Source organism: Nannochloropsis gaditana (assembly GCF_000240725.1).
Source record: "Nannochloropsis gaditana CCMP526 unplaced genomic scaffold scaffold201, whole genome shotgun sequence".
In the NCBI taxonomy this organism is placed as follows: Eukaryota; class Eustigmatophyceae; order Eustigmatales; family Monodopsidaceae; genus Microchloropsis; species Microchloropsis gaditana.
This window is the reverse complement of record NW_005803752.1, coordinates 1-27,856: the sequence shown is the minus strand read 5'-3', so window position 1 is coordinate 27,856 and position 27,856 is coordinate 1. Positions and strand designations below refer to the sequence as shown.

The following is a 27,856-nucleotide window of genomic DNA, read 5'->3' as shown; positions in this document are numbered from 1 at the left end:
ATCTTCCTCCTGGGGGGCCATGAAACGGGAGGCGCTGGGCGAGATCGTGAACACGGTCAAATCTACCTCCTTCTCGCTCATCACCTCCGGTCTGAAGCTCTGGCCGTTGGCGCATGTGGTCACCTACGGCGTCATTCCCGTGGAGAACCGGTTGCTGTGGGTAGACCTGGTGGAGATCTTGTGGGTGACGATTTTGTCGCGGGAGGCGGCCAACGCGGACGCGGAGAAAGCGGAGGCGATAGGAGACGTGGCGGTAGAGGAAGCCTCCTCCAAGACGTTGGCCGTGGTGGACAGTGAGACGATGCAGGCGCCGAGTGCCCGTGCCGCGGGTGACGACATGGAGCCTGTGATTTTCATGCCGCTCGCGTCGAATGTCTCTGACCTGGAAACTGAAGACGGCCAACTACGAGACCATGCAGAACACCACCCCGAGCAGGAGCAACAGAGGGCAGTGTCTGTGCACAGAGAGGATGAGTTCGTGTAAGAGGGGGAGGGGGGGTGCATCGGGATCTTCACGTCCACTGTGTGTGGGGCGTAAGGATAGCCTGGTCGCATTTTTGTATAGTCTGATGATATTCTTTAGGGCGGCAAGAGCGTAGACATATGTAGATAGCATGAAACCTCCGGTAAGCCTCTTTCTTGAAGGAGCTGATACCGACAGGGGTAGGCCGTGAGAACCAGCCAGGGACCACTCTGTCCTCCTATCCTTTCGCGCAATGTGAAAGGCAGTCGTGGTAGGTAGAAGGAGGCGGAGAGTGTAATATTTTGTTGGTGTGGTATGTGAGGCCGTAACAAATTTTAAATTGCATAGGAAGCGACCCTCGGGGTCCAACTTCGCGCGTAATGGCTGTCTCGATTTAAAGTCGACCGGGAGGTTTGACACACTTAGCGTCGCGTAAGAGTTAATTAAAAAAATTAAGGAAAAAATAACGGGCGACATAAAAATATCATCGAGAAGTATGTTTTGGTCGCTTGACCATCCATAGTTTCTTGAAGCGGTGCTCTCCCCATCCAAACCGCCCTGCTCTCTTTTGACACGGCTCAGCCGCTAGTTGTTTTTACACGGTCGTATGCCCATTCGATCCATGGCAACAATCTTCGGATATCTTCCGTCTCGACGGTCGGTCCCCCCCATATCCGCAGTCCGGGGGGTGCTTCACGGTAGGAGGCGATGTCGTACGCGACGCCCTCCCTCTCCATCAACGCAGCCATCTCCTTCAGTCTGTGTCTTACCTGTGAGCCTCCTCCCCTTGCAGTGCTTCCTGCCTCCTCCAATCCCTCTATCCTCAAGCATATGCTCGTGGATGATCGGATGCGAGGATTCGAGGCCAAGAAAGAGAGCCAGGGCTTCTTCGCCACGAATGCCTCCACCGCCTCGAGATTCGCCCGAGTCCGGGCAATCAAAGCCGGCAGGCCGCCTTTTTCCTGCGCCCATTGCAGGGCATCCAAGTAATCCTCCACGCAAAGCATGGAAGGCGTGTTGATCGTGGAGCCGGTCCACAGACCTTCGGGCACGGTGCCGGTGGAGGGATCGGGGGCAAGGCGGAGAAGCTTCGGGATCCCTCTTGCGGCCAGAAGCCCAGAACGACCGTTTTCCTCCAAACGTGCCAGAGCCCGCGGAGAGAGCACCAGTATTCCGTGCGCTCCTTCCCCCCCTAAAGCCTTCTGCCACGAGAAAGTGGTTACGTCCAATTTTTCCCAGGGCAACGGCATGCAAAAACACGCCGACGTAGCATCGCACAAAGTTAGGCCACGACCCTTTCCTGCACCAGAAGGAGGGATCCAGGGTGCTCCATCGTCAGGAAGACAGACGCCACTGGTGGTCCCGTTGTAAACAAAACAGACGTCGTTCTCTCCCGCGCTCACTTGGGACAAGTCCGGGAGCTCTCCATAGGGCGCCGAGACCAGCTCCACCTCCTCCACTTTTAATTGAGTCGTCAAGTCGTCGTACCAACCTTGACCGAATGCTTCCCAGACCAAAGCTTGGACGGGGACTCCCTTCGTGCCCACCAAAGACCACAGCGCGGCTTCGAAAGCCCCTGTGTCCCCCCCCCCAGGCAACAACGCCAGTCGAAATTCTCCAGGGATACCCAAAATGTCCCTCGTCAGCTCCAACGCGCGTTGTATACGTCCCAGGCATTCACTAGAGCGGTGTGAACGACCCAGAGTATCGATGGGAAGTTTCGCAAGGTCGTAGCCCGGACGCTTTTTGGTAGGACCAGAGCTAAAATGAGGGCTGGATGGTTTCGGCATAGCAGGAGGACCCACAGGGACGTAAGCCTCAGCACAATACAAGAAGGCGATTAATAGTGCTGCTGTGATGAACCAGTTTTTGATCCATGGCTCTGATAATGGTCGGTGCGAAAGGACCATCGGGCGTTGTGTAAACCAAGCTCCTTAAGGTGCCCCTGTGTCTCAAGTGAACAGTAATCTCGAGCTGTTGGTGTGGCAGGAAGACGGAACTCTTCCATTTTCCTGATCTATAGATTTTTATTCTTGGCATTCAAATTCAGCAATAAAAATTATGAAACGCATGAGTTTTCTCAAAAAGGGGTGCTGACGCGCGAGTGTGCTGGTACATTGTTAAACATATAACGAGACTAAGCACGTCACAAGTACCAGTGCATTCCATAGACTGCAAAACTTCACCCAATATCTTATTTTAAAAAGTTTGTGGCTGGTGTGTATGTACCCTTACTCGTTCCAGACTGCTGTGGGACAGGTGAAGCACTTGTGATTAAAATCCATTTCAAGTGCTCCTGCTGCGTCAGAGTGACACATGCTTCATATCATAATTTAAGAAACAGGATCAACAACCTCTTTTTAGGGCAAAGTAATTATGTTGCACTTTAAAGTATCAAAAAGTCCTACGAGTAATTAGATTGCGTCAATAGGCCCATCTCGCTTACATGCTAATATCTGTCATGAAATCGACGTTTCATGTGTCGGATATGATAAATCATAAAGCTATCAACTCGTTGTCACACTTCACTGGAAGACGTAATAGATTGCGATGGATTTTTAAATTCTACTACTACAGAGTGAAGCTGGTAACGAAGCAACAGTAGCCGCCGGGTGGGGAGGTTAAATCTGGGCATGGTAGAGGCAAATGTACCTCGATGTTTTCCTTATTTGTCGGCATGTGCATCGTTTCTCGTCTCAACGTCAAGCCTTAAGATCGCTCATATCATTGATGAGGCATCTACGAGCCCGCAATACAATTTATCATTACGCACAAAGGGGTTACTGTACATGCCTATGTCAGCCTTGGATGGTAAGGTCTGATCTGTTTATGTCACATTTGCTCAGTTTCTTCCACTCATACCCACATTTAAATGTTGTGCACATAGTTGGTTAATGTGCTATGATCCTCCATGGGACCCAAATGCAAGAGACACAACATAATCCATTTTTGGAAAAAAGGAAGACAGTGATTGCGCAAAAATCATTCATTATTTTCTTTTTACGATACTACCTCCTAGTGCCAGTCCAATGTATGACTCAGACTATTTTTTAGGCCTAGCTCTGTATATCGGCGCGTGGCGAAGGCTTTTCCGCTTGCCTACGAATTTGAGATGCTGCGTTTCGTGCATACATCTTTCCTTTCAAAAAGGTTTTTGTGTTTATTGCCTCCACGATAAAATTTCTGATACATCAGCTCCCATTGTCTCTCTTTCCCACGCGAATTCCCACACCTCCAACGTACCCAAGCGAACTTGAAAGCTCACTTGTTCTTCGATACTTCCTCGAACTGATTTCCGAGGCTGTTTGCCGCAAACAGCCAGGCAAAGATGACAATATAGAAGAGACCCACCACCACTGGAGCCCCATCGATGATATTACCAAAGAAGAGCACAATGGCCTGCTGCAAGAGAGCCCCTCCGCTCTTTCCGATGCGGGCTGCCAATACGTCAATGGCCGCCTTGCCCTTGGTTTTCTCCTCTTGACCGAGAGGAATGTACGCCATTTCCTTCGTCGGGTCAAACAGGGCGTATTTGATCGATTTGGAGAGAATGTTTTGCACTAGACCCACCCACACAGCCGTCTGCAAGGCCTTGGGTGAAGAAGCCCCTGTACTGGATATTCCCCCGAAGACGATGTACCCAAAGAAGGGCGCCGCCAGGAGACCCAGCATGGCGGGCGTGGTCAGGGCCCCCACCTTCATGCCAAAGCGTTTCACGATCTGTGACCCGAAAAAAATGACGATGAAGGTGGTAGCCCCCATCATGGTCGAGTAGTTACCCATGAATTGCTGGTACTTGCGCTTGTCCTTGTATAGGAGCTTCACTTGACTCTTCCACATAACCTGTGGAACGGGAAGAAGGACCAAGAGGGAATAAAAGTGACGACACACACGGAAGTGGGCACCCGGGGAGGAGACAGGACCCTCATCCATCTCACTCTCAACGCCGCCCCCCCCCCCCCCCTCACCCCCGGCCGCCCTCCCCTCAAGCGTACCTCCGTAAAGTTGATCGCCAGACCGTACGACACTACCAGAATAGCCATGCATCCAAGGTATTTGTTCGTGAGCAGGAACTTGAAGCTCTCTGCCAAGCTCATCTTGGGCTTCTTCTTCCTCTTGCTCGCCACCGCGGTGGTGCTTGCCGAGGTTTCTCCCCCAACGGCCAAGGCCGCCGCGTCCTCCCGCTCCACCAGACCTGTGATTCCTCGGTACAAAGACATGATTGCCGCTCCACTTATCATGATAAAGACGGTGATAAGCTGGATGCTTTTCAAGAAAGGATCCTTGCTAGCAGGGTCCGTCATATGGGCCGAGAGCACTACTGTTTGACCGGCGGCAATCGGGGCGATGTTGGCGAGCTGCCCAAATAGCGGATAAAAGCGCTTGGCCTCGTGCACCTTGATGATCTCGTTCGCCAGCTGCCAAAACAGGACCGACACGCCCACGCTCCCAAAGAGCTCCGAGACAATGTAGAAGAGGGAATAGTCCCAGTTTTTGACCAGAGAGACGAGGAAGCCGAGGCCTCCCGCTTGTGCGTCGATGTGAGGCATGAGATGGGCACGATTGGGGTAAATGAGGGTGCAGAAGGCAGCATAAAAGAGGAAAAAAGGGACCGAAGTGGCATAGAAGAGGGCCTTCTTCCCCAAGACGTTGGAGGCCTTGGCGTAAAGGATCATGAAGAGGGCGGAGGCCGGCAGTACGCCGTAGACCTTGAGGAAGGTGATGGCTTCGGCCCCACAAGTGGAGACGATCAAGGTATCCTTGGTATCGCGGACCACCGTGTAGACGTAGATGATGAAAAACATCATACCGCTCATCATAAAGAATTTTTGGCATTCCTTGTTTTCGATGGGGAAGACTGCAGCGCGAATCTTACCGAACCGGGAACGCACCACGTCGCGTTTTCTGAGAGGGATGGGGGGGGGGGGGAGGAGCGAAAAGGAGATAAGCTTTGAAACACAAGCTTTCCTTGATGAGCGCTGCTCTGGTCATGAGGGAAAAAAACAGCCTTCAACCCATTATTCAAGTCCTACCGGCGACGTGGTGGCTTTATGGCCTCAGCGATATCCTCTGCCAATACCGGAGCAGTGGCTTGGTGAAAGTCCTCTTCTGAAGAAGCAATATCAGCGCCATGGTCTCGGGGGTCTGCTTGTCTGCCCTTGATGAAGCGTTGAACGAGGGCAGTGCCTGGTAGCTTGGGCAAAGCCCCGTGTGATAAATTACATAGTATAGCAAGGCTCAACAGTAGATAAAATCCCTTGCATCGCGATACGGCCGACATCATCGCCCTGTTTTGCCTTTGCCACGATTGCGGAGGGGTGGAATTAGAAGGATTCGCGAAGGTGGAAGGAAGCAAAGCAAGAAAGGCATCGTTGGTCAGAAAGCGGGCACGGAAAATTCTTCGTGTCCACTTATTCACGTCGCACAGAAACATAGTGAATGTCCACAATTTACTCATTACCAACAATGCAGTGAATGTTTCTTCCCATATTACCCAAGGTTTCGCGCGGGTTGCACTTGACTTGGCCCGGTTGTTTGAAGGGCCGTCCTCGCCTCCGATGCTGACGCACTTCTAGCGATCCGATCTTCAAAAATCATTATTCACATCTCGTGGTTTTTAACCTTTGCTTGTTCTGTTTTTGGGAGACTTTTGATGGTATTGTGTCTATATAAGAGATGTGATCACAGGCCAATCCTACCGCTGGTGACAAACGACAACAGGAAGAAACCAGAATGGTCGATCTTCCGGGTTATGTTCCATCTTTTCCTTCATTTTTCACAAATGGCTGTTTTAACAGAATTTCGACACGCTCGCATATGCATAGCCCATCGAAGGACGTTGTGGTGGATTTCTTTATCACCGGGGCTCGCCAAGTCTACGAACATATTTTCGTCAACGTCTTTAATTACAACCTCACTCCATCCACCTTGCTTCGATTCGTGGTCGTTTTTCGCCCCCGTCCCCGACAAGAAAGGCATCACGCACAAGTCCAGAAGCTCTCGTATCATACAATCATATAGCTCATCCTCGTCGGCAGAATTCTGTCGGGAGCTTTGCAGGCCAGGCAGGCGGTTAATTTCCATGAGATACATGCTGTCAAACTTGTCGAGGTGCATCATGTCCTCTGGCGCACACGCCGCTTCGACTGGCAGATAATCCAGGCCAAACAACTCAAAATGGCCTGAGGATGCCTGTCAAATGGTGAGATATGTGGCACAATGAGTGAGTGAGTGAGCTTGTAAAGCTGTGCAAGACGGGGTACGGACAGGCACGTGCATGCGATTTATCGTCTCCGTCATTTTTGCGTCCCTTTGGGGCTTCAAAGTGCCTGACAAGATTCAGTGGCGCACCTGTGCCCTCAAAAAAGGTGCTGCTGCCCGCACGACTGCTGCCCAATGAGCTTTCATGCACCCAAAGGTACGAGGGGCCCGTGCCAGGTCGATGGGAAGCTGACCAGGGTACCCAGGACAGTGCTTGTTCAACGACAAATTCGTTAAATGGGCAGCCGCGTCAATCTCGTTAGCCGATCCGCATTTTGTGGCATGATGGTACCTTTCTGAGGCCCTAAGGATAAAGCCATGCTGATATATCCAAGGCTGGAAGCGTGCCCTGCGTGCTTCTCTGTCCACAGACGTGCGTCCGGTCTCCTCCACCCCTGTCATCCGCAACAAAGCGTAGACCCGATAGTGAAATTTATATTTTTTTTCTAGCAATAAAGGTCTGGTGATGTAGCGTTGGACGACGTACGAGTCTAGAGGTCGCAAGGCGATACACGCGGGGACATGAGTGCAGGCCGGGGGCAATACATGAACGTCTCCTCCGCCATTAGCGCCAGCGGCCTTAAGAATCCACCATTCCTCCGCGTCCTCGGTGCAATCTGTAAATACGGTGTAATTTGCGTTTTGTACTGTCCGTAATTGTCTTCGGCGTGCATCAAGCCAGGCTTGGGCATCCATGGCTCGAACTACTGCGGTCTCCAGAACGGGTATGTCCTGATTTTGGCTGGATACAAGCGCTAGAATGTGAGAGAAGTATGCCTTATTTTCCAGGATAACAGTGTTGGAAAGACGATTGAGAACACGGGCACAATCATGAAGGGGCTTATCCCGACGCGCGACATGGGTCTCCCAGACGAAATCAAGGGGGACAGGAGGATCAGCCTGATTACATGCATTTTGACATCTACCAGCAATCCTGCGATGTCGAAAACGAAACGAACGAAAACGTTTGAGTCATTTCTCGTTTTGGGAAAGATGGAATTCGTGATTTGCTCGGGTTATAAAGGAAACATTTCGCGATGCACCAACCTCCCTCCTTCGCGATGCTCACCAGTGCACTTCAGCCCTCTCCTGCAGCAAGGGAACAATCCGCGCTTGCGCCGCAGCGCCAGTGATGCGATATATCAAATGTGTTGGATGCAATTGCTGGCATGATGAGGAAGGACGGATGCTGTTTTCTCTTGTTGACATAAAGGAAACCTTGCTGGATAAAAGGTGGGCACAAGCTGAAGGTCATCGTCATAGTTGTGAATGTTTATGATGGAGAGTATTGATGGATGCAGGAAAAATATTCAAGCAAAGCCTTCAACAACTGTGAACTGTCTATCACTACCGAGTACCGCCCATATCGCAATCAAAGGCCTCCAAAACCTTCTAGACCCCTTTTGCTCGCCCATCTAGCCTGTCGGATCGCCAGCGAAAGTATGGTGAGAGGATACTCGCCGACTTGGGTCCGCAACGATACGTCGAGGGAGCTTGGTGCCGATTTCGGTCGAGGGAGCGTATACCGCTTCCATGTCCACAACAATTCGTCGAGAGGGCTTGTGCCAGTTTTGGTACACAATGATCCGGCGTCCTGAAAGGTTTTAAGCGAAGATCCTTCGGGACGCCAAATCGCCGAGTTCTCGGTCCGTGGGCCGGAAAACAACGGAGGGCTAGGTCCAGGAAATTACATCGCGTTGCATATGTCCTCCAAGCCTCCACATGTATGGCTTAAATTATTTCCTCCATTTTGTCGGATTTAACCGTCATTCACGAAATATTAGATGGCTTGATGGACAACTGATGTTTGCGATTACGATCAGTCGAGAGGCACACCCGTCAACGGTGAAAGGGCAAACGGCCCATATGTGGGGATACAATCGCTCCAAAATTGTTAAGTGGACGAACGCATACATCAACTGCTTAATTAAAAGGTGGATAATATCTCATATCGGAAGTCTTCCTCGTATCGGTGGTCCTCATTCATCATCCCGCTTGACAGGTGCTCCTACCTCCTCACGAATTTCTCAGGAGATCCACCATGGCCCCAGCTAGTGCTATTGCTGTATTAGATAGAACGACCCTTGGACAGAAGGCCGTCTTGTACCGTGAACCTATCGACTCTGCCTGTTTGAAGGACAAGCACCAAAATTGGCGCGGTGACGCGCACATTCCCGTGCCCCTCCTGCATGAGGTGAAGGACACTCTATCCACGTCAACAGACTTGCCCAAGGCTATGACTCAGCCGCCTATGATTGAATGGCCGTGTCTTCGCACTGCAAATAAAGGCAGACTACAAAAACGACTTACTTGTGTGCGAAGGCCAAAGTGGAGAGCATGAGCGCCTTCACTAGTGCGTACTATGTGCTACCTGGGAGATCGCGTGCTTCTCGAGCTTAGCCTCGAGCTTGACCAGACCTACAATGCCCGTCTGGTCCCCTATATTTTGTGATGCATCGATCCCCATTCCCATCACTCACCACTCCCCGAGCCATTCCGAGTTTCAAACATGTTCTCCAGGCACGGACACCCCAAACCGAAAGAAATACGCCTGAACTAGACATGACGTCAAGGTCAATCGCCAAGATTTTTTCTTCTTTTTTTGCTACCGTGACCCCGTCTTCGGATCACCATCTGCCAACGCCATAGCTAAGCTTACTCTGACAATTTGAATAAATCAACCTTTGTATGTGTCACTCGGCGGCGCGCGCCGACCCTTGATGGTCGCTTGTTTCGGTTATATTCCAAGACACGCACACGAACACCTCTACTTGTACACCCCTGCACGAAAAAGTAAAATACATCCCTCACAGCAATCTTACGATTCCGATGGCCTTGTTTGTGACGTAGGCTCTCCATCCTTTTTATTGACCAGCAGGGACAAAAAGACACACCACCCCAGGAAGGCGACGTTCACGAACAAGACCCTGAGGTCGGGGGGGACAAAGGCATAATTCGCGCAAGTAATGGGAATCCATACCCACCAGTTGGTTGTAATGCACGGCCAGAAATCCCGCTTGATTTGTGCCTTAGTTTCCTCCAGGTTTTTCCCTTCTAACAAGTCCAAATAGGCGAAAATGACCACTGTGAAGATCGGGGCTTGGATACCTTGATCGAGGGCAACCTTGAGCACGTTCGTCAGGCTGATGGGGTCGGAGGGCGGGGGAATCAGATGGTCGAACCACTGGAAGTAGTAATGGTTCCAAATGGGCTGCAGTGTCGCTCCGAAAATGAGGAAGCGCAGCACGCGCTTCCAGTCGATTCCTAAGTCCTCTTCCTCGTCGTTTCCTTTTGCCCCGGTCTGCTTGGCCTTGTATGTCTCGATTGCTTGAGCCGAGAGATCACCTAATGGTACAATCATAGCACTTGTTGCACATTTCGTAATCAAAGGGTGTGTGTGGATAAGCCCCATGTAGCCTTGAAAAAGGTCGTTCGCGTCCACAGCCGACAGCGCTCCCCGACTGCGACTTGATCGTCGAATCACAGGACGCAAACTCTGACGAGCAGGCGTGAAAAACGCCTGGCTGCCGCCAAAGAGTAGAAGAAGGACGGCCGCCATCCTCAACAAATGAGCGTCTCTTCTCGTGTGTGTGGTCATTTTCTGTCGAAATAGATGTTTGGTTCGACCCAGCGTGAGACTGCATGACAAGAAAACATTTTTGCCGAAACATGAACGCTCGAAATCAGTCCTCAGCAATACTCGAATGTGATTACCGTAGAATACATATGATCACACTAATGTTTCTGGGATGGAAACGCGCACACGGGAACCAATAGGCCAGCCCACGGTATTTTTCAAGCCCACGTTGCATGCTCGCAGGTCATACGTGGTTGTGTTCCACGATAGATCCGATCTTCTCACTGACGACAGATCCGATCTTCTCACTAGCTCGAGACATACTACTTCCGCCGTGCGACAAACACCCTTGGGATTTGGGTATGGCTTGACCCTGGCGGTTTACTACAGGAGATGCCCTTTTTTTTAAAAAAAAAGTGAAATGCTGACTTAGGCGATGCTCATGATTCTCGTTCTTTTTCCTATCTATTTCTACTTTCATGGTTACCACGAGGGCCGGGTACCCCTATCTCTTCCGGAACATGGCACGAAAAAGCTGCTTCGCATGTAACAAGCGTGATGTATGCATATTTTAATCACTTTGTAAATATTCGAACTGATACGCGAGGAAAATTAGGCTTCATAGTGGAAGGCATTGTCGTCATCCTCTCTTTCCTCTCTGTGGTATCATATAATCACTGGTAATGCGTACATGTCTACAAAGTTTGCTCCGATTCTCCTGGAAATGTCTTGCACAATCCTCCTCTGACTATGTGCTTAATTTACAATTTTTCCGCCACATTTCTTTCCCAAGCCGTAAACGCCCCTTTTCCTTCCCTTTCTTCACACCTTCCTTCCTCTGGTGCGCATGCCACCTTCGCTTTCCATCAGCATCGTGATGTCACCCTTCAGGGACAAATTCTTCTCCTACTTTTTCCGGCGCCGGGGCTTTCTTTGTCCTCCCCCTTGTCCTTGCCCCTTGGAGCCCCGTTCAGTCCAACTGGTGCGTCGCGGCGCCGAAGGAAATGGTCCGGAGGGTGATGCGGAGGATTCCTCGGTCGGAAACGGCGTGAAGGTAGGCCCGGTGAAGGCATCGAATCCCTTGAGCCCCACCTCTCTGTCCACATCCGCGCTTGTCTCCTTTTTTCCTCCCTCCTCAGGCCCTTCTAAACCCCTCCCGGTGGAGTCGCCCCTCAGACTCGCCGTCGCCGCCGTTCCGCCCCCCTCTCCCCATGACAACACCCCTCCCCCCCTCCGTTCCCATCACCCCGAGCTCCTGGAAGAAAACAGGCCACGTGTCCGCCAGCACCTGTCGGAGCTTCCCCATGTCTTCATCCACCCCGGCCTCGACCAGGCGGCTCTGTGGACGCGGGGTCGACGACTGTTCCGTCTCGAGCTGGGGGACGGTCGACGCCGACAAGCGCCCGGGTTCCCGGTCCACAAAAGGGGCGTCTGCCATGCCCTCCCCCACTCGGCCCTGGGCATGTGCCTTCCAGAGAGCTCGGGCCTCCGAGGCCGCTTCTGCTACCGCCTCTGCCGCCAGATCGTCCATCCCGCTTTCGTGCGCGTACCAGGCGCTCTCCTCAGCGGCCTTTTCGCCGTCTCCCCAGCCCTCCTCCTCCTCTTGTCCCGGGTCTCGCCCGTCCCCCCTCCCTGCCTCCCGGGTCCTGTCCCTCTCCATCTCTCTCTCGGACCGAAGCGCCACGCCCGCCGGCCCCCCCACCAAGCCCATGCCCGACCCGCGCGGAGGCAAGTGCCCGAACGCGTCCTGCCCTCCCTCCCTCCCGCCCTCCTTCGGTCCCTGGGACCCGTCTTCCCCCAAACGTGCCGTCGCAGAGGCCGTCCCTGCCGCTGCCAAACCCGCCGCCGCCATCCACATCAACCCGTCCTGCCCCTCCACCTCCCCTCCCTTCCCCTCCTTCGTCGCCAAACCCTTCCGCTCCCCGTCCGTCCTCATCGACCTATCCTGCACGTCCTCTTTTTCCCGTACCTCCCCTTCCTCCCTCCTGACCTCCCACCCCACCTCCCGCCACGCCCTCACGCCCTCCCTCTCGTACAAAACCGGGTCCTTCCGCCGACTTTTGCAGCTCGGGTCGGGCAACACTACCTCCCGCATGTACACGTCTTGCTCCGCCTCTGTCGCCTCCGTCGTAGCCGGGTCCAGGACGGGGAGGGAATCTCCGGGTATCATGGCCCCGCGCATCACTTCCAGCACGTGCTGGAGGTTGTTCCCTGCCACACCGAGGGACGGGCCGCGGGACCGCCCTGCTCCGCGCCGGAAATTATGGCGCGAAATCCCACCCTCTCTCAAGTCCCAGGGGCTTCCTGCTTGTCGCCCGTCTTGTACCTCCTTCCCTTCCCCTTCCTTCCCTCCCCTCTCCGTTTCCTCCACCGCCTCCCCCTCGCCCCTCCACCACGTGCTTCTCCCTTCCCTGCCTCCTCCATCCCCTATCGACGAGGCCTTCAGGCCCCTTTCCTCATCATCCACCTCCATCCATGCTGCCCTTGGGCTGGCGAAGGCCGCGTAGTCCCTCAAACACGCCCATGCCGCACGGACCACGGTCTCCTCCATTACTCGCCCCGTCCGCCCTCCCTCCCTCCCTCCCTCCCTACCTCCCCCCCCTGGCCCTGACTGCACGTCTTCAGGCGGGTTCAGGCCCAGCGACAGCAGCCACAGGCCCATGAATCCCACTCCATCGTTGAATATCTCCCGGAGCTTGTCCTGCGTCCGGCCCCGCCCGACCCCCCCCTCTTCCTGAGTGCGCATGAAGGCTCGCTCGTACTCCCACCAGGACACCTGCATCGCCTCCTCCCACCTCTCCCTCTCCCCCTCTTTCCCTCCCCTGGCCATGCGGTGCGCCCAATTCGCCCACCAGCCGCCCACGTCCAGGCCCGCCGGTCCCCGCATGCTTCCCCCCACACTCCAGACCTGGACCTTCCCCGCCCCCCCTCCCTCCCCCTCCCCCTCCCCTCCCGTTCGGACCCACACGTTGGACATCCCCACGTCCCCCACTACCAGCGCCCCTCGGTCCTGCTCCAAGGTCCCGCCCAGACGGTCCACTGCCCACCAGACACCTTCCCCTCCTCCCTCTCCTCCCTCCCTCTTCCACCCCGCCCGGAGGACTTTTCCGAGGGCCGACTCCGTCATTCTTCCTTCCAGCCCCTGCAAAGTCTTGACCGCTGGATCCAAGAGGCGTTCGCGCCATTTCTCCCGGATCCCTTGGGCCGCCCACGGCTGCGGTCCTCCGGGCGTGAGACCCTCTCCGTGCATCAGGCTGAGTGCATGGAGCTTCCCCAACGTCCCGCCCACCAGCCTGGGCATGGTCGTCCTTGTCTCCTCTTCCGTAACGACCGCCGCGCTCCGGAACCCAGGCGTGCCGTCCAGCACCATCATCCCGTCCTCCTCCACCGCATCCACAAGCACCCGAGGGGCCAAGCCCGGCACGACCGCCTCCATGGCGAGAAAGGCCGCTCTATCCACCAGAAGAGCTGCCTGCGATGCCGCCATACCTTCTGACACATCCTGCTCTCCCAATGCCCGGGTGCATTTCACGTACAAGAGGTCTCTTTCCTCGTCACGCCCCCGCGTCTCGTAGATCCCATACACCGGGACCACGCCCCCCGGGGCCAGCAGGCGAATGCCCAGGAACTCCTCAGGAATGCCTCCCAGAGCCTCCGACAAGGGCCCACTCCGTCGCCACGCCAAGACGCGCTGCAACACGTGAGCTTGGGCACCGTGAGCGCCAGGGGGGGGGGAAGCGAAAGGAAGGGCGCCGTCGAGGGAGGTGGGCGGGTATAAAGCGGCAGGGTCCAGGGAGGGAGCGGGGAAGAAAGACGAGGAAGACGCAAAGAGCGAGTCGTGCTGTCCTCCCCTAGTGGAAGGGAGGGGGCCCTCGTCCCCCCCTTGAGAGGTCTCCCAGGTGTCGTTCTCCCCCTCCCTCTCCCGCGCTCGTCTCTCTCCCTCGCTTCCATCGTCCGGCCGCTCCTCTCCTTCTGCAGCGTGCGCCCATCTTTCTGTTTGATGGCCTCGTCGGAATTTGGGAAGATGCAAGAGCCCTCCTTTGCCAAAGGAGGCTGCCAACTCAGTACAACGACTGCTGCCTTCAAGCGGGCGGCGAAAAGAGGAACCGGGAATTTCGCCACTTGTCCTTCCAATAAAAGCCTCCACGAAAGAGTGGGGCAAAGCGAACAAAATGCAAGCAGCTATTAACATCACAAGGACGGAGTACAAAGCTTTTAATGCAGACCGGCTCGCTTTCGTGTGTCCTGATGACCCGACGTTGGCGGCGGCCATACTGTCCTGCCCGCCCCCTTTGACCCGCACGACTTGGGAGCGTCTCCTGTGCATAAAATGGCCATGCCGTGGTTAAGTCCACAAACAAAGAAAATATCCCACCGTTAAAAATATGCCTCGGGGCGATGGGACGTGCCTTTTCCAGCGTTGCGGGGGCTGGAGCGTGCTGTGGCCATATTGTCGCTGACTTGACTTTGACTTGTTCCGTCCGCTTTTTTTTCCCTCCCGCCGAGAAACCACTGCACGCGTTGCACGTTTTGTGTCAGCTTGCCTTTGAACTTTTCCACCCATTGCCTTTCACCCGTTTCCAGTCCCAAAAAGAGTGGAGGAACGAGAGGGGACGTCAACATTCCTGCGTTGTCTGTCGTCTCCACTTTTCAGTCTCTCGTTTGCGGCCGTGCCACCTTTTTTTCTCCCGTGGTGAGAGGGAATGGATGGTGGAGAGGCCTTCTGATATTTTTTTCGAGTGACCTATCAAAAAGCGACGTGATGTCTTCTCCCACCGTTAGCAAGTTCGCACTGCCCACGCATGCTCCTTTCATCATCCCTCTCACTTTATTTTGCTTGGTTGTCTGACGTGTGGGAAGTAATGTCAACCAAACGACGTCCCCAGCCGTGCGAACAAATAAAAAAGCAATGCGTGAGGTAGGCTCCTCCTCTTTCTTGGCGCGGTACTCGACCTCATCCTGTAACATCAACCTCCACAAAAGAAGTAGCATCCGCACCGTAAAATCGTTGGGCCAACAAAGCAAACGCGCGAGGTCACCTGTTATAGAGTCGGATTTCTATCAGGTGTGGTCATCGCGTCACTTTTTCAGGTAAGTGGTTCGATCATCGTCGTGCCCCCATTTGAACCTCTGATCTGTCCGGGTCCATGTCTTGTGAATCGCGGCCGATTTGTCCCTGGGAAGACAATGACAACCTTGCATTCACAATCCTCATGATTGTCTACCGTCTCTTTATTCATCGTACGTGTCGGATGCTAAGATTCTCAACCTTCCTGGCCTGTGACCGAATCCATCTCCACCCGTCTCACTGCTCCTGTATGCCCACCCGTTCCTTTCACAATCTCTGCAGCATGACCAAGCCCAAAGTCCCGCGAATGGCCATGATTTTGGCCGCCTGCTTCCAGAATTTGGCCTGCGGCGGTCTCATCTTTGGATGGGCAGCCATCTCCAGCTCCCTTCTCATCGCCTCGAACGAGGAAGGCGGGCCCGCCTTGAGCCGCGACGCTGTCCACCGGCTCTTCGTCATGGCGACGTCCATCAATTTCACGGCCCCGCTCTTGCTAGGGGTTCTCCTGGATGCCTACGGTCCCCGGTTTTGTTCCGCGCTGAGCATATTTCTGGTCGGAGCCGGCTTTGTGCTCTTCTCCGCCTCCTCCCCCTCCCTCCCCACCCACCTCCCCGCCGTCATCCTCATAGCCTTTGGCGGACCCGGCGTCCAGTCCTCCATCATCCACCTCTCCAATTTGTATCCAGCAAGCAAGGCGACTGTCACGAGCGTCATCACCGGGTCTTTTAACCTCTCCTTCTTCATCTTCTTCATTTTCGACCGGCTCTGGGACCGGTTCGGACTCACCTACCAGGAGATTTTTGCCGGCTACACAACCGTCTGCCTCTTTGCCCTCCTCCTCTCCCTCTTCCTTTGGCCGGACCGACCCTTCTCGTTCCAAGAACAAGCCCTCGAGGAAACTCTGCCCGACCAACTGGCCACGGCTCGGATCGGGCCCATTCGGGCGCCCTCTGTCTTCAAGAAAACATCCTTTGCCCCCACCGGACCCCCCCTGGCAGGCGGGTCTCGTTCCCTGCCCAGCGCCCGGGGAGGCAGCGACAGCAAGGACAAGAATGCAAATGAGACAACGGGCCTGTTGGGGGGATCGGCGGCTTTGGGCCGGCCGACGAGCCAGGGGGGAAGCTGGGAAGAGGAGGACATCAAGGAGGCATCTTTTTGGGCACAACTTCGGTCTGCGCCCTTCCTCCGGGTGACCATTTTCATCGTGGTCGCCTCCTTTTGGGCAAATTTCTACATTGGCACCATCGACGTGCAGCTGGCAGACAACCACATGCTCACCCCCGCGAAACAAAATTTCATGGTCCGCCTGTTCACGGCCATCACCACGGCGGGCGTGCTGGGCATTCCAGTCGTGGGGAAACTGATGGACAGGTAAAGCGGGGGTAAGATAGGGGACATCGGGAGGTCTAAGGCGATGTCGCGCTCCTTTGGCTTTGCCCGTGCGCACGGATGCCTCTTACGTGGTATCTGTCGGGCGTCCTGATGCGCATGTGCTCGATTCTTTGCTAACCCCCCTCCCCCCCATCTTCCTTTCTGGCATGCATCAGCTACGGCTTTGTCGCCACGGCCACTGTCACAGTGAGCATGGCAGTGGTCTATAGCTTGGGCATACTCTTTGAACAGACGCATGGGGGCACGCTGCCCCTCATCGTCGCCTTTGTCGCCTACGCACTTTTTCGGACATTCCTCTTCACCTATTTTTTTGCCTACCTGGCCGACGCGCTCGGTTTCCGGTTTTTTGGCGTCTTGGCTGGGGTCTCCTTTCTAATCGCAGGCTTTGCCGGCCTTTTGCAGTCACCATTGATGGAGTACGCCCAGGGAGACTGTCACTTGACGTCCACGGCCGTGCCTGGGTGCGATTCCGGGAAATGGCCGAGGCTGAACCTCTACCAGCTCTTGTGCCTCGCCTTGCTCTACTTGATCCCTGTTTTGGATAAGCAGGCAGCCAGCAAAGCACGAACGGCTAAGCAAGCTGGGGATAGAAGAGGAAGGGGTGGGGAAGGTGTCGTCCCCCGGTCGCCCTATCAGACGGCAAGCGGCTTGCGGCAGCAGCAGGCGACGTACATGGGGAGCTCGGATGCCAAAGGAGAGCGGCAAGGGAAGGGGGGGGGGGTTAGGTTTAGCCGAACTCATTAGAGAAGGATCAGTGGTGCTCCAGCCGACATCACTTGTACGGTCTGGCCTTATGCCTGCCTTTTCGCTCGGGACCGGTCTTTATTTTCGTGCCCCTTCCCTGAACCATGGAGGGATGTGAAGCCGCCTGCATCTATGCAGCGGCCTCGAACTGGTTGCGGTAGGGTCCGAGACATGGCTAGGGTTGGGTGTGGAATGGGTAAATCAAGCGAAAGACACAAAAGCATTCGGTAATATTCCACGAAGTGCAGGCTGCGCGGTGCTTGTTCTTCTAGGGTACTAGGGGGCCTGAATGGAACCGAAGTACCACCGTGCTGCTATGCCTCCTTCACTTATTTCTGCTGCCTTACGATGTTTTTGCACTTTTCCTTCCTGTGCCTATCCCTTAGTTGCTGATAGTTACGAGTCGCCCTGCAACATGTCGTGACTCGATTCTGCTGTCTCAGGAAAGTGAGGTCCCAAATTTGCCGAACAAGCCTTGTCCTGCGTCAATGTGACCAAAAGCGTCCGCTTTGGAACGGGCTCTGCGCGCATCTTGCTCTTTCCCCTGTTTGTGGAGCGCAGCCTTCACATCAAGCTTCATAATTTCCCGAGCTTGACGTTCCTCTGCCTCTTGTTGTTCCAAAAGTTTGGCCCAGTATGCTTGTCTCCGGTGCCATTCTTGTGCATTTTCCCTCTTCTGCTGTTTTTCCAGCGATTTATTATGAAGCAATGTCTTGTTTTCCTCCATGAGTTCCTGACGTCGCACGCCTGAAAAGCCTCTGAAACGATCGGGGATGATGCGTCCGGTTTCCCTGTTGACGCATTCGTTGACCTCGCAAAGCATAGGATCGGCCTGTATTTTCGCCAAGACAGCCATCTCTTCGGCTTTACATCGCTCTTTGTCCTCTCTTTTGGCCCGATTATGTTGCTGGATTTGAGTGGCATTGTCCAGCTGTACCTGTCGGGTCAAGATAGCTTGAAGCGCAGCGTCTTCCTTTGCCTGCTGCTCAGCGAGGGACAAAGCATGATGGAGTCGCTTATTCTCCTCTGAACATGCTTGTAGCTCAGCAGTTTCACGTTCATATTGTAAAAGCCGGTGCTCCTGTACCCATCCTCGCATTTCTGAGTGCATTTGTTTCTTTCGGGCGGCATATCCCTCGTCCTCTCCCTCTAACTTTTGTAAAGCTCCTTTCGCGCATTCAGCAGGAGGTAAGTCTGAAAAATCTACATTCTTCTTGTTTTTGTTTTGATTTCCCTTTGCTTGAAGGTCCCATTCGTTTCGGACTGCGCGTGCAAGTGCGTGCCGGGTGGCTGTTTCTTCCGCCTCTTGAGCGGCCCGCACACGTACAACTTTGGCCAAATCTTCTGCCTCACGGGCTGCAATGGCTTTTTCTATCTCTCGTAATTCTTTTTTCTTGTTGATTTGCTGCTGCAGGGCCGTCGCATCAACACTGATCGTTCGTTTGGCATTTTGTAGACGCTTTACTCTTTGCATGTCTCTTTCAGCCCTGTTGCTAAGCCGCCTCGCCTCTTTTTGTAGGTGCTGCTCTTGAAGAGCCTCCGAAGGATACATCATACTAGCTGTCAAAAAATACAATGAGGCACATTTAATTCTCTGCGAGTCAGGTTTTGAGACACAAGAAAGTGGGTATGGCACTCTTTTCACTTAAATAGAAGCATGCAGTAACGGTTCCCAACGGCTCGGCAGCCGTTCCTCTAGTTGCCAGAGGGCTGCGCAAGGTGAAAGTTTGCCTTTCCAAAAGCGAAACAACGTTAACACAACCGTGTCTCTCAAACATCTACTTAGGTCAACAAAGACAATGGAGTCGTAGTATTAGACGAAGGGCATCCATAAGCTACCGTCTGGACCGTACTCAGTTTGACATAAGCAGAGAACTTCGCCCGAATAACGAAACACATCCTTCTCTGCGATGTCGCATGTCACCTCCCCTTCACGAACCAGCTCTGAGTTACAGCACCTTCTCCGGCAACAATTAGAGGAATTGCGATGGGTAGTGTCAGCTACTACGGTGGACACCCTCTCAACATCGGCTGCCCACTCAGCGTTGGCACCATCAACGGAAAAGTTTCGCCTTGCCCATGATTATCATGTCCTTGTTGCCGAGACCCCCCCCTTGGAGGAGCCATCTCTCACCTCCCCATCTTCATCCACTCTGCGTCTGTCCTATTCGCCCCGACTGTCACCTCCTTTTTCCCGCTCTTTTTCCTCGTCCTCCTCTGATGAGCATGACACGACGTATGCCCACCGCACGACGTGGACGCCACGAGTCTCAAGTACTTATCTCGCGCCGATTGCCACACCTCTTCAAACTCATTTGTCCAAATTGAAATGCCTCCTCTTAGAATCCGATTTCCACCTCCAACAACAAGTCTTCATTGTGTGGAAGCAGAAGTGTTGGTACGTCATTAGCCTGCGACGGCGCCTTCGTGGTGCATTTTGTCGTATGAAAGCGGCGGGAAATCGGGCAGCGTCATTGCATACAGCAGATGCGTACAACAAATATTGCCGTCAGCGTCACCTCATATCGATCCTCAAGCAAAGAGTCGTCAAATCTGCCTCTTGCGAGGCTTCCGTCGCACGAGGGATAAGGGCGCACCTTCACCGCATTGCGCGGCGGGCTTTTGCTCAAATGGGACGACGGGTGAGCTGTCGAAGGCAAGGAGACATAGTCGTCGTGCAACAGCAGGGTCGTCTTGTTCAAACCGCTTTTCATGCCTGGCGCTGCCTTCTTACTTGTGGGTACCACGTCCGTCGGCGCGAGCGCCGTTTCCTAACTAAGTGCCTAAAGGAATGGCAACATGTCAACCTCATCGAAGAGAGGTGTTTACAGGCGTTGACAATAAAAGTAAGGGCCCAGAAGGCCTTTTCGGCTTTAACGTCCGAGCACCGACGGCTGCAAAATCGGGCTTCGTCGGCAATGCACCTGATGACCGTCCATCGAGTCCGCGCAAGCTTTAATCATTGGGTCCATGGATGCCATCTTCAGCGAAGACATCGGTCAAGAATTGCGCGGGGTGAAACGCACTTCAGACGCACGCAGTGGAGACGCGGTCAAGCGGCACTTTGTGCTTATTTTTGGCGACGGGAGGAGGCTGATCGAAGCCAACGAAGGGCGGAAATTTTTGCAGCGAAGCAACTCTCCGCAAAGACGCTCGGAACGTGGCGAACATTCGCTCAAATACAAGCGACGGAGGTGGAGGCCCGCGTGCAAGAAGGGGCAACCAGAAACCTCCAGCGCAGGCGGGCGCGGGCATTCAGGCAGCTGCGGGAAAGGGCGCGTTGCCAGCGCCAAATAAAGGCTCTGATGACGGTTTTCACAATAAAGAAGGGGCAACGGCGGCTTTGCTACTGGCATGCCTGGGTGCAAGAATGTGGGGCACGGCGCCTTCGAGAATTGCAGCACGAGAAAGATCGCGTCTCCGCTTTCCTTGATGGCTATTTCCATCGCTGGACAGCTTATTGCCGGCTGCAGATGGCCCGTCGTCGCGTCCTCCTCCTCCACACAAAGTCCCAGCTTGCTTCCGTGCTAAAAGTACTCCATCACACCTTCACGATTCATACGCTTGCCCGGTCCATTCAACATGGCCGTGAGCAGGAGCTGCAAGATCGATGTTTGCAGTGGTGGCGTGGGGTAGCCAAGCACTCCACTTGCCTACGACGTCTGCGCTCGGCACGAGCTCTTCGGCGGTGGCGGCTGGGAATGGCAAGACTGACGCTACAGCGAAGCCTAGAAAAAGACACAGGGAATCGAGCTTGGCAGCGTACCGCTTGCCAGCGAATGTTTGGGAAATGGTTATTGTGGGTGGCTGCTCGCCGTACGTTTCACAGCCAGTTGGGCCTCGTACTGGTACATAGAAGGAGAAAATCCGAGTGCCGTTGCCGTGCTATGCTTCACGACTGGTCGACACATGCAAGAACTCGCCGTCACCGTCTTTGTTTGGAATCTGAAGCAGATGCAGGGCGTCAACGCAATCAGAAGACGGCTTTTCTGTATGCGCTCCAACGGAATCAGCGGCGACGTAGAAAAGAAATATTAAGCATGGGCCGAGCAAACGAGATTTTCCATAGACGAAAGCGTACCCAAGGGTTAAAGGGTTTGCTGTGGTTGCACCGGATCAGAGTCTCTCTTCCCCTCCTTCGGCAGCGAGCTATGAATGCCTGGTGGTTGCGCCGAGCGTGGAAAGTGTGGACCAGAAATTTCTTGCGATCCATTCAGCTCCGCCAAAGGCAGAGGAAAAATGAGATCTTATCCGCGGGGCAATGGGAGGTCCGTCGACTCGTTTCAAGTCTGTACCGTCTCCAATGCTTTATAAAAATTTGCCGAAGTTTCCACACTTTGCGGCAGCGAACTGCATCCCGTAGGCTCGAGCAGGCTTGCCAGAGGTGGCGGCGCAATGCACTCTTGGTGTCCAAACTCCGCAATTTCCAACATCGGTGCCAAGAGCGACTTGTCGGGCGACTTTTCTCGGTATGGAGAGGCTGGAGCAGTGAGCAACCTTTAAAGCGTGAGGCTGTTGTACAATGTATGGAAAATACACGCAAGACCAGACATTTTCACGCATGGCGGGCCGTAATCCTACACAGAAAGGAGCTTACTTTGCGAGCAAAGGCCGTGAGCGATGTGGTTGGACTTGGAATTTTGCGGCGTGCGTGGGAAGAGGGCTGGCGGAAAAGTTTCAACGAGGCGAGATTAGAGAAATGTGCGGAGCTCTTTGTTTTGCGGTCGCGCGGACTTAAACCGTGGCGGCGATGGTCACAGAAAATGCAAGAAAGGCAGGAGAAGGCGAAACTGACAGAGGCATTGGAAGAGATGCGTCTCCTGCGATACACTTTACGAACCTGGCAAGCCGCGAGACGATTCCTGTTGCGAGACCATAATGCGATGAATGCCATGAGCCTTTGGCGGCTCAACGCGGGATGGCGACGATGGAGAGCTCGCGCAGCGCGCTTGAAGAACAAAACTCTTGCTGAGAACCGCCAAATGGCCCGGCATATCGCTTATTGGTGCACATTTCTGAGGCGGCGTAAACGGCACAATGCGTGGCTTGCACAGCTTCAAACCTGGAGCGTAGCGCGGCCCACATTTATAGAAGCTTTGGTCGTAAACTTTCCTTCCGGTGTCTTACATTTAGCATGGAAAAAATGGCTGGTGTGGTACGGCCTGCGCGTTCAAAGCCGGAAAATGCAGGGAGCAGGCGACATGCATGTGGCGAAAGGAAAGCCCCTTGCATTTGTGCGAAGATTGCAGCTCAGGGTTCGCACAAAGCAGCATGTTCGAGACCACACGCAGGTCAGAAATTACTTAGTGAGTCAGTTTGTGAAAGTTCGGGCTTTTCAACGGCTGCAGGAAAGGATTATCACCGCGCGTAAAGAGCGACGGGCCATCCGACGCAGAGAGTTGGGTATTCAGCTTGCCAGGGACAGACGACATTGCCTGGAACACGTTTTCTGGCGGTGGAAGGCTTACACGGATACTATGCGTACCACTAGAGAGTGGCTGCATTCTGGAAAAGGATGTGATCGTGTGATACGTGATAGCGACAGAGGTGTAACAGAGTGGATAGAGCCGATAAAAATGGGTCAAAATAATGCCCTGGGTGAATAATGTGCGCTCTAATTTGGGCGAAGCTCGCAATTAAAAGGAACAAAGATGCATACGACGAAAGCAGTCGTCAGCACGCAAGAGAGCACGCCTTTACCTCGCTTTAAGGTCGGCATGCAAGGAATCTTTTACTTTGCTACGAGCAGGGGCCCCACTACCTCCGCCAGGCATGTTCCAGTTCTTTTCCCCTCCCTATTACGTGCTACCTGCATTATCTAACCTTGCCTGACAAAATTCCTAAAGCTCGACACACTCCTGCGGACGTCATAAGCGTTGCGCCATTGAACACAGCCACACCCTCCTTATCGGTCTCCAGCCCTGCCGCCACCGCCTCCCATGCCTTGCGTTTCTTCAATTGCGTGGCACTCATGGCCGGGAAAGCCCCCAGGTCGTACGTGGCATTCCCAAGCGCCACGCGCTCACCCACACGTGCTTCCGCCGGCGCATCTACCAGCACGACCTTGCCCCCGTTCTCATGGGAGGAAGCAGCCAGGACCATGCCCTGCGACTCGAAGCCTGCTATCTTGGCGGCCTTCAAATTGCACACGACTAAGACCTTCCGCCCCTCCATCTCCGAAAGCTGGTAATGCTCTCGGAGGCCGGAAGCGATTTGCCGGGGCCTCTCTTCCCCTACGTCGATTTCCTCGCAGAACAAGCGGTCCGCCGCCGCGTGGGTCCAGACCTTGACAATGTAACCTACCCGGATGTCCACTTTGCTGAAGTCGTCGGGGTACTCCAAGACCTCTCCGTTTCCTCCTTCCTTCTTCTCGCTCCCTCCGGCATTCCCTTGCGGCTTCCCCTGCTTCTCCGTCCTCCCATCGACTTTCGCCCCTGTTTTCTGGTTATCCACCGCCTCCGCCCCCCCCGCGATGCTTTCCCTCATGAACAACACGTCGCCGACTTCCACCCTCGTCCCTGCCCGCAAATTCTGGAGGTCTGCCCGCAGGGTAGGAAGAGGCTGGGGGGGGGTCCCTAGCTTTTGGAAGATGGCCGTCGCCGCGTACGGCATGACGGGCGCGAGGAAATGCGCCAGGACATAGACCGCCTCCAAGGTCAAGCGTACCACTTCCTGCCTCGCCGGCGCCTGCTCCTCCCCCTTCAATTTCCAGGGCTCCGCCTCTGTTAAGAATTTATTCGTGTCCCGCACGCCACCCATCGCCTCGTCCACCAAAACCTTCAAGGCAAAAGCCCGCATTCCCTCCGCGACCCGGCCGCGCAGGCCCTCCAGCTCGATTGGGAGCGGGTACTGCCACCCATGTGTCCGCAAGGTGGGCAGCTCCGGAACCTTCCCGTCGCAGAACTTCTGGCATAGATTGACGGCCCGATGGACCAAATTTCCCAGCACGTCGGCCAGTTCGCTGTTGTGCGCCTGGAGCATGGCTTCGGGGGAGAAATTCACGTCGCCCCCGAAGGGGTCTTTGCTCAAGTAGTACCGGAAGGTATCAACGGGCACCCGGGCAATCATCTCGTGCGGGTCCACAACGTTTCCCAGAGACTTGCTGGGAACGGAAGGGGCCGGGAGGAAGAGGGTAGGGGATCGGAGGGAGGGAGGAGCGTGTGTTGGGCGGGATCTGAGATTCTGGGCATGGACTGTTACGAAAAAAGGCAATCTCTTTCCTTTCCCCCTCTCGGCTCTTTTGTCCTCGCCATCTTCCTCTTACCTCATCTTCCGCCCGTCCCGGTCATGGATGAAGCCGTGGGCGAAGACGGACGTGGGCAAAGGGAGGTTCGCCGACATCAAAATCGTCGGCCAGATCACGCAATGGAACCATATGATGTCCTTCCCGATGACGTGCACGTCCGCGGGCCAGAAAGTCGGCGCCGCTGGATCCAGCCATCGGATGCCGGTCAAGTAGTTAGAGAGGGCGTCGAACCAGACGTACAGGACGTGGGCGGGAGCAAAATTCTCGGGCACGGGAATACCCCAGTCAAAGGTGGTGCGCGATATGGACAGGTCTGTCAATTCCTCCTCCAGCCGGGAGAGGATGGAGTTTCGCCGGGTGTCGGGGAGGATGAAGGAAGGAGAGGCTTGGATGTGCTGGATCAGGGCGTCTCGGTATTTGGACATGCGGAAAAAGTAACTGGTTTCTTCCATTTTTTTAAGGGGAAGACCACTGGCCGGGTCCTTGTAGTCGGCGAGCTTGGCTTCATTCTCCGTGACGAACGTTTCCTCCCGCACGTTGTACCAGCCCTCATACTTGCTGCCGGATGCCAGGGGGAAAGGAAAGGAGGGGAGCGAGCGACACGTCGAGATGAGCAAATGGGGCCGCAGAGATGCCGCAGGGACGTCCACGGAGCCAGGACTACTTGTTTCACTGCCACAGGACAGGCATGGGTTGAGGCAGACGAATGCTAACATACTCACCTTAGGTAGATGTCACCTGCCGCTGCGCAACGATTCCAGAGCTCCTGCGCCGAGGCGTAATGCTCCGGCATTGTTGTCCGCACGAAGAAATCGTTCGAGATGCGTAGGGAATGGTTCAAGGCCTGAAACTTTCCCGCATACATGTCGCACAGTTCGATCGGCTTCATCCCCATTCCCTCGGCCGTGGTCGCCACCTTCTGTCCATGCTCATCCGTGCCGGTCAAGAAGAAGACTTGCTGCCCAACCATGCGATAATAACGCGCGATGACATCGGACGTCACGGCCTCGTACGCGTGCCCAATGTGGGGGTTCCCATTCGTGTAGTTGATGGCAGTGGTGATGTAAAATCGTTCAGTAGCCGCAGGACCGCCGGGCAAAGTCACTCCAGGGTCCCCGACCAAAGGCGCTTTTGGGTCCTCCACGATGGCAGTGACCACAGGCTTCTCGCCTGTTTTCCCTCTCCCACGGCCCTTGCTGGAAACGTTGGGAAGACCGCCCGTGGCTTTGGAGGTGGTACTCGCAGAGGGAGGGGTCAGACCTAGGCTGGCAAGGTGCAAGTGGAGGGTGGAAGAGGCTTCGTCTGCGTCCAGGAATGCGAGGCCATCCGGATCTAATACGCTTGGTGGCCTATCCATAGACCTTCAATGCCATTTCGATCCAAGTTTGGCGAATGTGGGTGGATTGTATGTTAGAAACAGGTTGGATGGGAAGGGCGTATGAAAACAGGCTTGAGCGAGGGCTGGCGAGCCTTGAAGCCTCTATCACCCTTTTCATCACGCTCTCACCCGCACGGGAACAAACTATTCGTTTACACCTGACAGGACCGGTGTCATGTCTTCGTGAAGGGCCACAAGGTTGCGTTGGTTAGTTGTACGTTCCGGGTGTCCAGGATATTTTGGTCTTAGCGGAGCCGCACGGTGCTCCTCGCCACATTCGGTCGCCTCGCGTCACGAGCTTCAACAACCCATTATGTCACCAATGCGGTCGAGTCCGAGATCATTCCCTTACCCCGCGCGTAAGGCCTCCTTCGTGGTTTCAGTCTTGTGGTTACTTTTGCACCTGTCTCTGGTTGCGCATGGATTTTCGCCAGGGTCTGTCATCCGCGGGCAACGTGCCTCGCCCGGGTCCCCGTCAGCCTCCTCACCTCCCCCTCCTGGACGTGCATTAAGGCGCGTCCGGGGCAATATCTACGTCGAAGTCAGCTCCACGGCCTACCCTGGTACGTCTGGGACCAGGGGAGGGAGTTCGACGCCCCCCCTACCAGCTTCCAGCGGGGTGCGTGGAGATCCGGTGACCGTACAGCAAGTTTTTATATGCACCAGCCGGTGGTGCATGCAGCGGGGGGCTGGCGCGACGATGGGGAGTTTCATTGGCTTGACGCCCTATGGAAGCAAGGTGCGGGTGCAGGGTGTGGATTGCCTCGGACGCTGCAACAGGGGTCCGAATCTGCGTCTGCTCCGATCGAATGGCACCTTTGAAGAGCTGAGTTATGTGGATTCCGTGGACAAGGCAAGCAAATGGGGGGGAAATGAGGGCTAGGGATGTGGGCGAAGAGTGTATGTTCTCGGTTGCCAATGAGTTGAACGGTCGCAATGATTTGGGTGCATTGCGGCGGATGCTGGCGAAACGGCGTGTTTGCGTGCCTCGACCCTGACAAGAAACCAACGACGGCCTCCCCTCCATTCAACAGGTATACGACGTATTCACCAGCCAGCTCGGCATCCGCATCAACCAGTCGTCGGCGGACTGCCTCAAGCTCAACTTCCAGGGGAACGCTCATCTAGACAAGAATGAGGTGGACCGCGCGATCGAATGCTACGACAAGGCCATCCCCCTCTCCCACCGCGGCCAAGAAGGCGTCCTGCGGGTCATGCGTTCCACGGCCTACCTCCAACGTGCCTACACGCACTTCATGCAGTTCCGGGAGCTGGTGGAACAGGCGGCGCAACCTCTTCCCGACCAGGCTTTCCTCGCTTTCCTGCAGGCCACCCACGCCTCCTCCCCCTTCCTCGTCCTCCCCGTGCTCGCCCACCTCTCCCGGGCCTACCAGGCTCGAGACCGGCTCTACCGCCTGACCAAGTTCCAGTTTTCCCTCTTTGAATTCGCCGTGCACAAGGCTTGCCACGACGCCCTCACCGCCACCCACATCCTCCCTCACTTTACCAAGTCCTGGATTCGGGCCGGTGCGTCCTGGCGGGAGGGAGGGAGGGGGGAAGGGAGGGAGGGAGGGAGAGTGGTAGGCCATGGCATCCGGTGATGAGTAGGGGTAAGCTTAGCGGGCATGCAACCGACAAGTGTTCCCCTCCCTTTCCCTCCCTCCCTCCTTCCCTCCTTCCCGTCCTCTCCTTCCTCCTCCCTCCTCCTCTCCCACGCACGCCTCGCG

General features: G+C 55.0%; 7 protein-coding genes across 7 annotated transcripts; 2 read left to right on the top strand and 5 right to left on the bottom strand.

Moving 5' to 3' along the window:
• Positions 1-19: 19 nt before the first annotated feature.
• Positions 20-484, top strand: NGA_0131200 (uncharacterized protein; the record flags this gene model as incomplete). The annotated part of the gene is made up of 1 exon (XM_005855420.1): positions 20-484. The coding sequence occupies one exon, from the start codon at positions 20-22 to the stop codon at positions 482-484; it is 465 nt and encodes a 154-aa protein (XP_005855482.1).
• Positions 485-1,041: 557 nt separating this feature from the next.
• Positions 1,042-2,373, bottom strand: SERC (phosphoserine aminotransferase; the record flags this gene model as incomplete). Its single annotated transcript, XM_005855414.1, has 1 exon — positions 1,042-2,373. The coding sequence occupies one exon, from the start codon at positions 2,371-2,373 to the stop codon at positions 1,042-1,044; it is 1,332 nt and encodes a 443-aa protein (XP_005855476.1).
• Positions 2,374-3,434: 1,061 nt separating this feature from the next.
• On the bottom strand, positions 3,435-5,765 carry NGA_0130510 (carrier protein). The gene is made up of 3 exons (XM_005855413.1): positions 5,497-5,765; positions 4,459-5,368; positions 3,435-4,306 (listed from the first exon to the last, which is right to left on the bottom strand). Exons 1-3 carry the CDS (start codon positions 5,745-5,747, stop codon positions 3,725-3,727), a joined length of 1,743 nt encoding a protein of 580 aa, XP_005855475.1. The 5' UTR covers positions 5,748-5,765; the 3' UTR covers positions 3,435-3,724.
• A 299-nt stretch (positions 5,766-6,064) lies between these two features.
• Positions 6,065-7,339, bottom strand: NGA_0131401 (uncharacterized protein; the record flags this gene model as incomplete). Its single annotated transcript, XM_005855422.1, has 4 exons — positions 6,065-6,096; positions 6,475-6,645; positions 6,815-6,864; positions 7,212-7,339. Coding segments are annotated over 4 exons (351 nt in total), but the record flags the coding sequence as incomplete, so codon positions are not given.
• A 2,203-nt stretch (positions 7,340-9,542) lies between these two features.
• Positions 9,543-10,085, bottom strand: PXMP2 (peroxisomal membrane protein 2; the record flags this gene model as incomplete). The annotated part of the gene is made up of 1 exon (XM_005855417.1): positions 9,543-10,085. One exon carries the CDS (start codon positions 10,083-10,085, stop codon positions 9,543-9,545), a length of 543 nt encoding a protein of 180 aa, XP_005855479.1.
• Positions 10,086-15,277: 5,192 nt separating this feature from the next.
• Positions 15,278-17,805, top strand: NGA_0131001 (mfs transporter). The gene is made up of 3 exons (XM_005855418.1): positions 15,278-15,392; positions 15,653-16,744; positions 16,917-17,805. Exon 2 carries the CDS (start codon positions 15,653-15,655, stop codon positions 16,742-16,744), a length of 1,092 nt encoding a protein of 363 aa, XP_005855480.1. The 5' UTR covers positions 15,278-15,392; the 3' UTR covers positions 16,917-17,805.
• Positions 17,806-23,303: 5,498 nt separating this feature from the next.
• On the bottom strand, positions 23,304-26,114 carry MARS (methionyl-tRNA synthetase; the record flags this gene model as incomplete). Its single annotated transcript, XM_005855416.1, has 4 exons — positions 25,474-26,114; positions 24,770-25,309; positions 23,406-24,607; positions 23,304-23,314 (listed from the first exon to the last, which is right to left on the bottom strand). Exons 1-4 carry the CDS (start codon positions 26,106-26,108, stop codon positions 23,304-23,306), a joined length of 2,388 nt encoding a protein of 795 aa, XP_005855478.1. The 5' UTR covers positions 26,109-26,114.
• Between the last annotated feature and the right edge of the window lie 1,742 nt (positions 26,115-27,856).